The sequence below is a fragment of the Ictidomys tridecemlineatus genome, chromosome 7 (assembly GCF_052094955.1).
Source record: "Ictidomys tridecemlineatus isolate mIctTri1 chromosome 7, mIctTri1.hap1, whole genome shotgun sequence".
NCBI lineage: Eukaryota > Metazoa > Chordata > Mammalia > Rodentia > Sciuridae > Ictidomys > Ictidomys tridecemlineatus.
The window spans coordinates 3142519-3157716 of record NC_135483.1 but is presented as its reverse complement, the minus strand read 5'-3'; the positions used below and the strand labels follow the sequence as shown (position 1 = coordinate 3157716).

Below are 15198 nucleotides of genomic sequence, written 5' to 3'. Positions count from 1 at the left end.
CTAGCAATTTAGCAAGCCCCTGCTTCAAAATAAAAATAAAAAGCCTAGGGACATGGCTCAGTTTCAGAGCTGGGTCCAATCCCCAGCACCTCCAGCTACCTGACACTGCAGCGGGGTTGCAGGTAAGACCAAGTGCGAGCACTATGAGGGTAAGAGGTTGTGGGGCGGGGGGACAGGCCCCTAGGCAGATTGCTAACAGGGAACACAGAGCCTCCCATGGTGAGCTGAATGCTTAGAAGGCAGGTGGGACTTTGATAGGCAGGATCCAAAGCTAGCGTTTGTGAAGGAGCAACAATGAGAAGCAAGGGACACCCCTCTCACCTCCTGTCCCAGGACTGCAATAGCTCCAGGGAAGAAGCAGTCATTGGCAATAGGGTGCCCAGAATAGTAGTGCACACCTGTCACATGTGAAGGGGGACTAAGAGGCACCATCACCCTCAGGGTGAGAGCTAGTTGCACAAGAGGAAGGTGACAGGATGGTTCAGAGAAAAAGTTGTGGGTTCAGAGGAATGGCAGAGGCACAGTGAGGGGTTAGGAACTAAGAGAAAGCAGAGGAAGACAGTAGGGATGTTCAGGGTGTCTGGGCGACACAGGAATCTGAGGCTTCTGTAGGGATATGGGCAAGAGTCCAGGGGGTCACTGCTGACCTTTCTGGCTTTGCACAGTGAGGTAAAGTTCCCTCTGGACACTCTTCTCAGGAGCATTTGATTCTGGAGGAAAGTTCCTGAGCTCCGTACTCTGACAGTCTTCCCAGAAAGTCATCCCAGCTAGGGTAGCCGTGGGGGAACCCTGCACCACCAGTGGAAAAACCCATTCATTCATAATGATATTTAAAAAGAAGATCCCCAAGGACAAAAGCAACATCTGGCTAGTGAGGCCAAAACTTCTTGTTTTAAAAACTGGGAAATAAAGGAAAAGAACAGGGCTATTTTTTCCTAATTCTCCAGTAGAATGCATTCCCTAGGGTACTGAACAGCTCATGTGGAGAAGCATCTTCAAAAGTGTTCCAGCAGGGGCTGGGGCTCAGCACAGTGGCAGAGCACCTGCCTTGCGCATGGGAGACACTGGATTCGATTCTCAGCACCACATAAAAATAAATAAACAAAATAAAGATATATTTAAAAAAAAAAGTGTTCCAACAGAAGAGAGGAAGGACTGATGGTTTGGCACCCTGTTGTAGTCCCTGAAGAAAGCCAGGCATGAATGTCAATAGCTGCTAAAACCAAAAGGCAAGATGCTCATGGGAACATTATAAGTGATGGATCAGACCAGAGGGACCTAATGCACGGATCAATCTTAATGTCTCCAAGAAAAATAATCAGATGTACACCACCTATGAACTATTCTCTTTGTTCCCTTTTCTTGCTGCTACACTGGGGATTAAACCCAGGGCCTTGTGGCTGAGGTGGTGGCTCAGTGGTAGAGCACTTATCTAGCATGTGTGAGGCACTGGGTTCGATTCTCAGCACTGCATATAAATAAATGAATAAAATAAAGGTCCATCAACATCTAAAAAAATATAAAAAAACAAACAAACAAGAAACCAGGACCTCACACATGCAAGGATAGTGCTCTACCACTGAGCTACATCCCAGCTCCCCCCCCTTTTTTTTTACTTTGAGACAGAGTCTCACTAACTTGCTAAGCTCACCTTAAACTTGCAACCCTCCTGCCTCAGCTGAGATTACAAACCTGCAGCACCACATTTAACACCTGTGAAGCAGTCTTGCAAGAGTATATATCATTGGATCTGAGTTGGATCAACTTCTCTAGATCCTAACAACCAGTTTACAGGGACCAAGGAGTCAGAGATGAACAGTTAAGCAAAACGATGTCAAGAGATGTGATTAGCCGAATGCGGAGTATAGGGAATGCAGGGTAAGTTCCAGTGTTTCTTCAAAGGTAAATGCCATTACAAACAACATGAAGGCCCAGCCACCAGGCACGCGGAGAGGCAGAGAGCATGTTCCACAAGTGTTACTCGCTTGACTCTTGTTTGCACAAGACAAAGCATGAAAACGAAGCAGTAAGAGAAATCTGAATGCTGGCTGGATATTTGTTAATGTTTTCTAAAGAGTCTTACTTATAAGAAACATAGGTGAAATATGTCTTAGATTTGCTTACAAAAACCAGTGGGGATTATGTGTCAGTGTAAGTAGCTAGATGCAGAAATGAAATAGGACTGGTCATGAGTCTCTACCACTAACTGTGGGTGATGTGTATGTGGAAAATCATGGTACAATTACAATTCTATGCTCTCTCTCTTTTGCACATGTTGGAAACTTTCTAGAATGAAAAACTAGAGAAATGATTCAAAGGCATAACACATAGTGGGCACTTAATATTATTTGTTCACTATTTGTTCTGATTCAAGCAGCTTTGATTTTAATCCACAGGCTACACAAACTGGGCCCTGAGGTCTGACTCTAGAATTTTATTTTAAAATCCCCAGTTCTCCTTTAAAGTTTTTCTCTGCAGAGAAAAAAAAATAAGAGGGCCATTTTATATTGGCAATGTTTGTTTTATATTTAGCAAGATGATACTTGGGCTTCTTGGATGTTAGTAATATGATCTTTAAAAAGGTTATTAAAGTTTATCAATGACTGTGTTAAGCAGTTGAGTCTAAAGACTGAGAAGTATACCCAAACATTGCCAACTGTGAAACATATGCTATCAGAAAGACAGGAACACATTTCTGTTCAAAATACACTCATGAGGGCTGGGCTACGGCTCAGTGGCAGAGTGCTTGCCTAGCATGTGTGAGGGAGGCACTGGGTTCGAACCTCAGCACCACATAAAAAAATAAATTAAAAAAATAAAGGTTTTGTGTTTATTGACAACTAAAAATATTTTTAAAAATATACTTATGAAGCATTTCATTCTCCTTCAGATGCAAAGAGTGTTGGGGAGAAGATGAGAAAAACTGTTTACAGGATGGAGACAAGAGATCTGTGGGGGTGGGTCTGTGAAATCAAAAGTCCTCCCTACTCAGCTGTTGCTCCAGCCTCTCCAGGCCTGCCCACAGCCACTGCTCGAGGGCAGGGAAAGGGCAGAGGGCAGAGGACAGGGTACCTGGCACTGGGGCTCTTTCAGGGAACACTTCACAGCCAATGGTGCTATCTCAGTGCGTGTGACATCTGAGATTCTCAACTCCTTGGAAAACCAAAAGAGAGTGAGGTGACTGAGTAGCCCCTTTGAATCTCAGGAGTGGCAGGCAGAGTTCCAGTGATGCCAAGGTGGGAGAAGGATGGCTCCAAGGAAGAAGGCAGCAGGGTGGCCTCCTGGGGGCCTCACACCCGTACCCATGCCCAAGGCTCCAGCCTGTGTCTCTGTGAAGCCAGATGCAAGCTCCTCGATGGCTTGGCCTCTCTTCTAATACCAGGCTGATCACAAAACACTAACAACTGCTACTGAAACTAGAAGAACATCCAGTACATTGCAAGCACTAGAAACACTCGAGTCATGTCTAATACCTACCACTTTGTGCCCAGAAAAGCTACTGGTAGCATTTTGATCATGTCATAAAGCATATGATTTTCAAAATAAACTTCTTATCTACTAGGAAAGAATGCTCTGAAATTAGGGCAAGGTTTGCTTGTTTGTTTTCACATTCAACTTCTGAAAAGCCAGCATTTAAATCAAGCATTCAACAGAAGAGACTACCTTAGAGAAAACAGTATTATAAAAATTGTAGTTAGAGTATAAAGCCAGGTACAAGTAGCTCTTTCAAATTTAAACACAGTGCACACTTCTGAATTTTAGCAGAAGAGTCAGTACTATATTATTACAGCTTAAGGGGGAAAAACTACCATGAATCACCCGCATGAAAGTATTACTCCTTTCCACACACATCAAGCTTTTGGAATGAACCAACAGAGAGTCTAATGAAAGGACAAGGAGCCTCCCAGTCAAGGCTCTATTACTCCTATCAGGAGCAATACTGAGCTGGACCAAGCATCTAAGCTCCCATAGTGGCAATTTCCTCATCTGTAGAGAGGAGATGCTGCAGACAGTCCTGAGGTCCAGCCTGGGCACGGTTGGGCATAGCACATGCTGGGCCCCAAATACACCTCAGCACTACTTGTGTTCATATAGCAGTAAAGGAACAAAGACCTAATGTGTAAGGCCTGCTCTTAAGTGCTTTAATATTTAAGAATAATTTCCAGTCACTGATTTGAAATACCTGAAGAAAAGTATGCTGCATGGTTAACAACCAAGCCAAATGATGTTACAATATTTTAAAAAGTTTGCAGTAATACTGAAAAAGCAGCCCTAGTAGGACAAAATTTGTACTTTAGCACAATACGGCTGGCAGAGACAATCAAACTAAATATTCTTACTGGCAGGTGAGAAAGGTCACTCTGCTCATTTCCATGATGAGACATGAAAGAGAAAAACTGCAGTCTGCAGTCCTCTTGTGTACCATGGAAACACTTAACAAGAGTCATGGCCATGATGAGGTGGTATCACAAAGTCAGCTCTGAGCATCAATTTGGAAATATCTGTATTCCTGGACTTTTTTTGCCCCTTCCCACCGTGTTCCAGCACCACCACCATGCAGGCCACGCCTCCCTCTCTGAGCGCACGTATAAATCCCACATGGCAGACTGACGCTGGCCTCTAAGTTGCACCCTAAATTCCACCAGAATCTTGACCTGGCCGTGGCTTTCAACAGAGCTTTACAGTAAGTATGTGTTTCCTAAAAACTTAATACTTAATTGTCTTGAAAGTCCTTTAGGCCCTCAGAATAGTATGCCTGGGGAAACACGATTCTGTTGGGTATTTCTGAAACCTCTATTAATCTCATTTTTACAGAGAAGCTCCCAAATTTCAAAGGTAGACCCTCTGGGTAGAGGGATGCCTTCAGCAGTGCTCGGCATGCAGCATGCACTGTCTGCCAGGTGGGCTGCTGTGCAGTGGGCAATGAGAAGCTTGCAGAACCCCCACCTTAAAGGAGTACTGGCGGCCAGAGGAGGTGGTGTCTGGCAGAAAAGTAGACCACCTTGCAGCTGGCCTGGCTGGACTGCAGCCTGATCCCATTGGCCTGTACACAGAACAGGCTTGCCCAGGAACAGAGGCACAACATCCCAGGGTCCAGCAGTATGTCAGCACCCCAGCCCATATGGGGGCAGAGGGCTCTGTTAACAGTACTAGTTTTCCAGGTGTCAGTTTAATAAAGATACTTCAAGAAATGTCAAATTTCAGCTTTGGGCAAGTGTGATGCACAGGTGGGTTGGATGCTATTGGACTCTTTGTGGACAACAGAAATGTACCATTTGTTAGTCTGATTCTGCCTACATGAGCAAGCAGCAGGTGGAATGACAAACAACCACATCATGACTGTGGAGGACATTCTTCTCTGCTGGCTCTGCAATTATCCAGGACAGTCTTTTGTCAAAGGATCTTAGCTCTAGAAAAACTGCTGTGGCAATGAGAAGAACAGAACTGGTGGGGCTATAGGGGTAGGGGAACCACAACCCCAACTTAGTGTGGCTGAGAAACAATGTAGAGAAGGGGAAGGTGGCCTGTGGGCAGGTAGATGGCCTTTGAGGGCTGAGTAAAAAAGCTTGAGCTTCATCTGATGAACACTAAATTATCACTGTTTCTGATCGGAGTGATGCATATTTAAATTAACATAGTAGTAAAGAAGTGACAGAGAAGGAGGTATAACCTTATTAAGGTAGCCTAGGAAGAAAGTATTAAGGCAGAATCAAAAGAAATTAAGAAAAGGTTTGAAACTAGAGAGCCAAGTTTGGGTACTAATTCTACCTTTTGCTAGTTATATAATCTTAAGCAAATTATCTAACCTCTCTGGGCCTCAGTTTTCTTCATCTGTATATTAAGAACTATCTCCTTGGGCCATAGTGAGGACTACAAGAGTTAATCCATGAAAAAAGATATAGAACATAAAGCAGAGACTGGAACAAAGTATATCCTGCAAGTATACCTCACAAGTCAGCTGGCTTTCTTTTCCGTGTGTGTCTGAATTAGGATATAAAAACTGGGAGTGTGTCCAAAAAGGGTGGCTGAGAATGCAAAGTGCAGAGGTGTGATGATGACCAGCTGCTAAAAGAAACTGAGGTTCAGCCTGAAGAATGGAGGAAGCTGATGAAGAAATCAGTCAAACTGAAGGATGAGGTATGAAGCTTCTGTGGGACCTAGTTGATCACCCAAGACAGATGCAGGAATCATGCTTCTTAGCCCAATAGGAGCTCAGCTTGCTCTCAAGCAGGAGTGATCATAGGGAATGTGCATGGTCAAGCGCAGAGCCAGGGCATTCAGCAGACCCTAGGCCTCATCCCGGAAGCTGCTTTTCAGGCTCAGAGGTGTTACAGGCCTCAAGGGCTCTACAGACTGCTCGGCAGAACACCCTCAGACATCCCCAGGCCCTTCTTGCCTCTGGAGTCTGCTTAGGGCACCTAGTGGCCACCCTCTCCACCAGACTGTGAACTATGAGGCTGAGTGTTGCTGGACAGCCCAGATCCGCTTCTGGAAACCTTGGTTACTGCTTGAGTCTTGCACTAGGTTTGTGGAAAGACAAATGTGGACAATGAGTGGGCAGCACTGAGAATGCCTCTTCAGAAGCCCGAGGGTCTTTGCCTGGAGTAGGGACACAAGACACATTCTGCAGAGGACACGTGGGGTACTTGTGTGCCACAAAAGACAAGAAGTTACACTTTAATGTTGGATACTAAGAAATAATCCAATATCGACTAGGCAAAAGAGCAAAACCAAATTTTAGGAAAAACTAACTCATAACAAATTGAACAGGAATTGAGTCCCTGTATGCCAGAGACTAATAACTAATGTTATCAGGAAGCTACTATTTTAGAAATAGAACATATACGTTCATATTTTTGTTCAAAGATAGATGAGACACACACATATGCAGCTCCACCTCTATCTTCCATATTTTCAGATTGGAAAAAAAGACACATGTACTTTAAAAACATACAAGAAAGGCACACCACACTCATCACACCAGCAAATAGTTAAGATAATGCTTATTCCCGTATCTTAACTATATGTAAAAGAACCATATCCAAACACCATTGTATGTTCATTGAGAAAGACAAAAACCATCTAAAAAATGTTTCACATTTCTTGACATTCAAAAGACAATAAAATAAATGTACAAAGTATATAGTTTTAAATTCCACTCAAATGCAAAGATAAATTATGATGGCAAAATCAAAAGTAACAATTTTCACTCCAAATATGACTAACACAAAAAACTGAAAAACAACCCAGAATTTATACAGCCCGGAGAGTAATCTGGTACTTCATATGTCTCATCTAAAACAACAAAACCTCTGAGCTGGTAAAACCATGCAAATCCCTAGTCTAAGCTAGTCCGGAAGAAGCCTTCACACTGTAAGTGGAGGGAGGTCTGCGATGCTCTTTGCCTGGCAGCTTGCTGCAGAGACCTCTCCCCTGGTCCTTACCTGACACAGAGACCGCATGTGTCCGTACGCCTTGCTTCTCACTGTTGGCCAACCTGCAACAGACAAGGAAAGAGTGAGCTCCATCTTCCCAGGACAAAGCATACAGGCCCCACCCAACAGAGAATGGACCTGGATTAGAAAGACTTCACAGGGAGATTAGATTTTAGATGGCTGTTTTGTTTTGCTTTTTAAATTGCATACTAGTACTTGAAGTACTTCCTGGGGAGAGTACTTTTATGCTTTAAAGATCAGAAATTAAAATAGACAACAGGGCTGGGGCTCAGTTGCATAGTGCTTGCCTATCATGTGCAAAACTCTTGGTTCATCCCCAGAACCACAAAGTAAGGAAATATCTAAAAAAATATATGCTTAACTTCTTGGGAAAGTTACTCATGATGGTGGCTGAAAACCAGCAATATCATGCAATGTGAGTTACACAGAAGTTTGCATTTAACTACTAGTCTGTAAGGACTGCTACAAAGTTAGGAGAAAAAAGTCACACATTTGGCACTGAATTTTGATCTCTAAGATGTAACTTGAGGACTAGGGTATAAATCAGTGACAGAGGCTTGCCTTCCATGCCTAATCCCCTGGGTTCCATCCCCAGCACTGTGGGAAAACAGGTTTTTTTGAAACACTATAACATGATTGGTCCATATTAATTTATACCATGTAAAAAAGCCAGGAAATTCACTGATACCTACTGTTATTACATACTGAAAAAGAGTAATATATTGTAACTATTTGAAATCTTGTTTCTTTACTATAAATATTGAAGTTCTTTGCTAAGGAGTCACCTATTTCTCTTCTGTTACAGCTACATGATCACAGTTTTTTGCTTTTTTTTTTTTTTTAAACATGCCACAATTTTTATTGCAACGTGGCCTTTTTTTTTTTTTTTTTGACAGTGAGGAATTTGATTGCAAAATAATGTTCCCTTTAGGGCTCTCTTACACAGAAACTGCCACCATGACTGACTGCAGAGGCTTGACATTTAAAATGTCTTTAGTGCTACAAGACTCAATACAGTAAACATAAAAATCCTACACTTACTCAAGTGTATGCTCAATCAAAAGCAAAAAGGCATTAATGACAGCTACATCCTCTAGGAATCATGTAGGAAATGGGCATGAGCACTAGGCACGAGGATAAAGGCACCTAGTACTCACAGGACCTATGAAACTCAACTGGCATTCCTTTGGGGGATTAAACTCATTTTTAAAAAAGTGCTTTAGTGTATAATGTTACAACTGTGCTGCCATGTCACAAAGATAGTTTGCCCAGGCAGGTGAGGCATACTAGTGCTCCAGTACCTCACAGAACTGCAGTTGAGTGCACTGTACATAATACTGAAGGAGATCACCATCAGGCCAGCGGACAATGCTCTCAAGCTGTCCACTCTGCCACCCTTCAAAGTACTCCAGCTGTTCATACCAATAGCCACATCCATGGCAGTGCTTGCTAAAAGCAGACCGGAAGCACTCCTTGAGTTCTATATAAAAGTGACTCTATTAAAATGTCAAATGGCAATCACTGACAGGTGGCTTGAAGGAATAACATCTCCTTCATTCACTGTGTTAGAATGGCCCAGTGGAAAGAGGGCATGGGGGGATACCTCTTGCAATCCCAATGGACAGAATGGGAGAAATGAAAACCCCTTAAGATCTGCATGGCACTTGACAATCATTTTATGCAATGGTCTTTCTTCAAGTGCAATTACTGCATTGCCTCCCAATTTCTTTCCAAGTGTTGAATGGTCCCTAATATCTATCATCCAAGCCATTTACTTGCCACTTGTGTTTAATAACCTGTATAATAGTTTTTTTGTTTTGACACTGGGGATTGAACCCAGGGACAATTTACCACTGAGTCACATCCCCAGCCCATTTCATTTTTTTATGTTGAGACAGGGTCTTGCTAAGTTGCTGAGGCTGGCCTTGAATTTGTAATCCTCCTGCCTCAGCTTCCTGAATGGCTGGGATTAAAGATGTGCACCACTGTGCTCAGCTGTATATCTGCTTTTTTTTTTTTTAAAGAGAGAGAGGGGGGAGGGGGGGAGGGGGAGAGAGAGAGAGAGAGAGAGAGAAAGAGAGAGAGAGAGAGAGAGAGATTTTAATATTTATTTTTTAGTTCTCGGCGGACACAACATCTTTGTTGGTATGTGGTGCTGAGGATCGAACCCGGGCCGCACGCACGCCAGGCAAGCGCGCTACCGCTTGAGCCACATCCCCAGCCCCTGTATATCTGCTTTTAACAGTATCTTTACAGCTAGCATAAATAATATTTTTTTTAAAGAAATAGGCTTCTTTCTTTTTAATTTTATTTTAGTTGTAGATGGACATAATACTTTTATTTTACCTTATTTTTTATGTATTATTTTTTATGTGGCGCTGGGGATTGAACCCAGTGCCGCATGCATGCTACCAGTGAGCCACAACCCAGCCCATAAATCATATTTTTTAAAATATTTATTTTTAGTTGTAGTTTGAACAATACCTTTTTTTAATTTTTATGTGGTGCTGAGGATCAAACCCAGGGCTTCAGATATGCTAGGAGAGCGCTGTACTGTCAAGCCACAACCCCAGCCCAATCATAGTTTTTTAAAGTGTGCACTTTCAGAAACCCAGAATATATACACTAGGTCTTCATTTTTATACTCTTTTGTTTTGTATGTGGTATTCTACAAAGCATGTCAGTAATCATGTGTAGGGGTCCTCTATAGTATTCACCAACATCACCCACCAAATCTGCTTTGCCTACTCTATAATTATTTGTCTTTTGTTACTGCTTTATATCATTAAAAACTTTGATTACTTCATCATTCCCTCTAACTCCAGATGACCTTGTGCCTATGGCAGTCACACTGAACTGCATCCCTGGGCCTGAGGGGATCCTCACCTTACGGACATAGCACCCCAGTCTGTGCCTCGCTAGCATCCTGCTACCTCTCTCAGCAGTGGCGCTAAGTGCCCTACAGCTCTGGGATTTATGCAAACTCCACTTTTCAGATGACTCCTTCATTAATTCTGTTTCTCTAGTGTTTATTTCCATTTCTACTGCCTTCTTTGTCACTATTATGTCTGTGTTTATGATTTCCATGTTTTAAACCTCAAAGTCATTCCTTAACTTTCCGACAAGGAAAAGGAGTGAAGACAGCAAGCAAGCATTCCCTCCCTGCCTGGTGGGCATCCTCCTCATCTGTCAACAGTGAAGACTCTGTGAAGCACTCTTCCTCAAAGCCAGAGGAGAGCCACTTCACCTCACAACACCACCAATGGCTATAGTGAACTCTCCAGGCTAGATTCTTGTCAAGGTCAGAACTGCAATTCCATAGGACCCTGGTGTTAAGAGCTGACTGCCAGTGCACAATGTGGGTAAGAAAGAAGCTTTATAGGGAAATTCACAGGAAAAATGCCACCAGAATGCCCTCTTGCTTGAGGGCCCAGTTTTCTAGAGGAAGTGATGTAGGAACAGTCCTGAAAGATGAGCAGGACTTAGGCAGAGGGTGGAGTCAGAGTGTATAATGTAGGAGAAAAACACTGTCAAAGGCTTGTGTGGAAAAAACGGAGTTTGCTTTAGCAACTGAAAAAGTCCAACAGAGCTGAATGCAGTGAGGTGTGGTGAAAACCAGGGCTGAAGAGTCAGCAGGAAGTGGATCGGGGCAGGCTCTGCAAGACGGGACACAGGAAGTTGTCTGAAGAGTGGTGGCAAGCCAGGTGAGAGCTTGAATTAGGGCTGTGCCTGGTGCTGCAGGGTAGAGCAGGACAGAAGGGTGACAGAACTGGGTAGGAAGGGTTGCAGGAGGTATGCAGACATGAGTAGACACAGAGGGCCTAAGATTGGCCTGCTTGCATAGCTGGCCTTGGTTGGGGTCTGGGAATGTGGGTTCTGGGAGAGTTCCCATTGTCTTGAGAGGTTGGTTCGTTGGGCCCAAACTTTTTACTCAAACAATATAGTTTATGTCAAGCTCCTGCTTTTCTTGTGGGAGTCTGTCTTGTAGTACATGGGACGTCACCAGCCCCCATAAAAACTCAAGGCACCGAGTCTGGGGGACATGCTGGGGGAGTGCGTCCTGCGTGCCCCCTAGAGAGACTCTTGGCTGCCTGCTCCGTGCCTTCCTTGGACTTTGCCCCTTTGGTATTTGACCACAGGCTGAGTTCTATGTGTCCTTCCACAGAGCCGCTGGGCCTGGGTTGTCATGGCATCCCCGACAGGGTCCACTGTAGAGGAAGACATGGAAAACAACCCCAACACTAGGGGCAGTGGGTCTGATACATCTAGAAGGGCAACTGGAGCAAGTGACAACAGAAGGCCTGTGTAGGTAGGAACAGGAAGAATACTAGGCACCTCCTAGTTTCCACCTGCATGAGAGTCGCTGCAATCTAACTCTCCCATCTGGGCCCCCAGTTCCTAGCACAGTGGCTGCAAATATAGAGCTAATTAGATGGGTTCTTTCAGCATTACTATTTGATTTCTTTAATTTTAAAGACCAACACACCTATTATGAAATTTGTGAAATTAAAAAGTAAAAATATTAGCATAAACTATTGACATTTAATTTCCCTACTTGTAGAATAGCAGAAACACACCTCTTTTCAGGTTCTCGTAAGGTTTGTGATAAGAATGTGAAGAAAGTTTAACAACACCCCATCTTGCATTATCATCATGATATTCTTTAGCTCCTTAATTAAACCTCAAATAAGGGAAAAATAACTTCAACATTTTCATTAAACCTGGATTCCTATTAAAATTGGCAATGAGGGCTGGGGGTTGTGGCTCAAGTGGTAGAGCACTTAGCACGTGTGAGACACTGGGTTCGATCCTCAGCACCACATACAAATAAAATAAAGATATTATGTCCACCTAAAACTAAAAAATAAATATTAAAAAAAATAGACAATGGATCTGGTTCATGATGGGATGGAGAGATGTGGGAATTTCATGCTGTGGGGGACACGGTATAGCAAATTCCTTAAGGCTCTCCCGACATTGAACAAGGCACACAGAGCAGCACTTACTTGGGTATTGATGGCAATGCCCGTTCACCTTCTGGGAAAAAAAAAGAAAAGAGAGATATGAGGTTGCTTTCATTCCTTTTGAAGAGTTTATACTTAGAAGCCAGGGAGAACGGTAAGCCTCCTCCTGGGATTTAGCAGTACTCCTTTAAACAAGTCAGTACACTGTGTCTTAGCTGTCCAAATACCTACCATAATCACAGACTGTTATGTGCATCCTGTTCAAGAGGCTTGCTGAATCATAATAAAGAACTAAGGTGAAATATTGATAAAAGATTTCTAAAATCAAAATCAAACTTCTTTGCCAAAGATCCAAACATTCTGCATTTTGATAAAACTATTCAACGGTAACAGCTCCAAAACCCGTGTAGGCAGCCTGGTGAAACACCAGGGAAACAAGGCTCAGGTGAGTGTAAATGCCAGAGGGTTCCTGCACCCGAGAAGCAGAGGCACGGGGAGGACCCCCTTGTCAGAGAGTGTGCCATGCAGCCACCTGCCATGGTGCTCAGAGTGGGCATCTCTGTGCAGAGCAGGACACCTCTTCCTTTGGGGTGCAGTAACTGGCTCACGCAGGGGATCATGTACTCTCCTCCAGCCTCCTTCTGGGAGTCCTTCCTGGTTTTCGCCTCTTCAAATCCAACTTTTATTTTTCTCAGTTCTGCTGATCACCATTTGATACATTGTACTGTGTTACTTACTTTCTCTTAACAGTTTATTCATGCTATTCATGTCTCTATGAATGTCCCAGGCATGCAGGGCCTGCTTTAGTCTGCTGCTACATTCCTGACTGGTGCACAACACCTGGCACTGAGGCGGCTCTCAGGCCACTGCTCAAGAAAGGAAGACATAAGTCAACCTGGGCCCTCCCGACTGACTGTCTCTTTCAGGGGCACTGCAAGACCTGGGTAACAGGGCAAGAACAGGACCCACGGCAGAACCATACAGCTCAGTGCCAGCAGCACCGCCTGCTGAGCTGGACAGCCAGCCAGCATGCCCCCAAAGACCGCAGATCAGAGTGGGGAAGCCCATGGTGAGCTCACTATCCCCGGGCACGACCACTACACCACACTCAACACCATCACTTAGCAAGATAGCCTATCCAATGACACAGGGGTGTGATGTTTAGATTCAGCTTTTAAATTTTTTGAGCTCTATGAAATTTCTACTTCCTCTGAGAGCAAATCAATCATTCCACTTGTGAAATAATAGAGATTCCAAAGTAGCTGGGCATGGGCAGAAGCTCGCTGTGACAAGGTGAACAACAGGAGAGTACTGACAGCAAACTTGAAGAAGTGAGGAGAAGGCAGCAGACACCCCACCAGAGCATCAGGAGACGACCTGCATACCCATTGAGCACTCTGTCTGGGAATTAGGGTTCAGCACTCCTTTAGACCCACTGGACTGGTACATGATCCAACACAGTTCCTTGCATCTATCAGGATGGGTCTTACTACTCTGAATATACTCTTTTAAGAATCTTTGCATCACCTTACATTTTGCTTGAGTTGAAGGACTTTACAGTTCAATTTCTGAATAAAAGATTTTATCTACTGGTCTTCAAGCATTTAATAAAGATTTGCTGTAAGAAATCTAAAAAGGTGAAGCTTACCCAGTGAAGAACGTGGGAAAGCTGAAGTCTGGGTCCCCAGAAGCAGCAGGCTACTTAGGCTCTCATGCCTTCCTTATGCCATAGGCACTTAAAACATACCCTGGTGTGGGCATATTGTTTACTGATTCCCACTCTGCTTCTAGCTTCTACTGTCAGGAACAGTGTAACAGTGATTATCCCTGAGGCAGTGCTACTGTGGAACCAGCAGCAAGCCCTCCTAGTGCCTGCTGGCAATGCTGCACCAATGGCAACAAGTACATGGCAGCATGCTTCCAAATCTTGGCACAGTGGCTGATGCTGCTGGTTATTTTTTTTGAGGGGGTGCCAGGGATTAAACTCAGGGGCACTCAACCCCTGAGCTACATCCCCAGCCTTATTTTATATTTCATTTAGACACAGGGTCTCACTGAGTTGCTTAGTGCCTCACTGTTGCTGAGGCTGGCTTTGAACTCTCGATCCTCCATGTCTCAGTCTCCTGAACAGCTGAGATTAAAGTCATTTGCCACCCCGCCAGGTAATAGCTTCTGTTTTTAAAAACAACCTAATAAATGCAAAATGACACATGTCCCTGTTTGGGTCCATGTTTACCGGACATCTGCACATACATTCTTTTTACGTTGGACTGTTTTTTATTAATAAGCTGGAAGAACATGTGAAAAATAAAGAGTTTTAATTCTTTATTGTATGCCTCACAAACATTTTCCCTTTCCGTGTCATAGCTTTAGAGTGTTCGTCTTTTATGAAAAGGCGTATTTTAATTATGTAGTGACACCTATCACTTCTCTTCCACCTTCTGGGTTTTAATTGCATGCAGTAGTTCACACCCTCTCTGGCAAAGAGCAGCGCTTGCTGCGGTTTTTGCAGGAAACCTCAGAGAGCAAGTTTAAACTTCACAATTCTTTCTTCCAAGGGGAAGAACTGATTCTGAACATTCCTACAGGCCCAGGATAGGTCAGCTGATGCCCTGCAGTCAGGGAAAGGCCACATATTGATGCTTGTGGAGCCTGGCAGGACATCTTTGTCCAGCTTGTGGCTTTTATTATGTTTTCTACCAATAAACATCACCTTTAAGAGCACTATAAATCCAAAATAATGATGGTAGATCAATACACAAAGTACACATGAGCAT

The 15198-nt window shown here is 43.7% G+C and overlaps 1 protein-coding gene across 19 annotated transcripts in view; it reads right to left on the bottom strand.

The window, feature by feature from the left end:
- Ptk2 (protein tyrosine kinase 2) overlaps window positions 1-15198 on the bottom strand; it is a 238148-nt gene that overhangs the window by 75319 nt on the left and 147631 nt on the right. For all 19 annotated transcript variants that reach the window (XM_078016629.1, XM_078016638.1, XM_078016631.1 and 16 more), the window contains 2 exons: window positions 12464-12494; window positions 7446-7498 (listed from right to left, as the gene is read on the bottom strand). In XM_078016629.1, the coding sequence (XP_077872755.1) occupies window positions 7446-7498; window positions 12464-12494 (84 nt within the window). The remainder of the gene's footprint in view (window positions 1-7445; window positions 7499-12463; window positions 12495-15198) is intronic.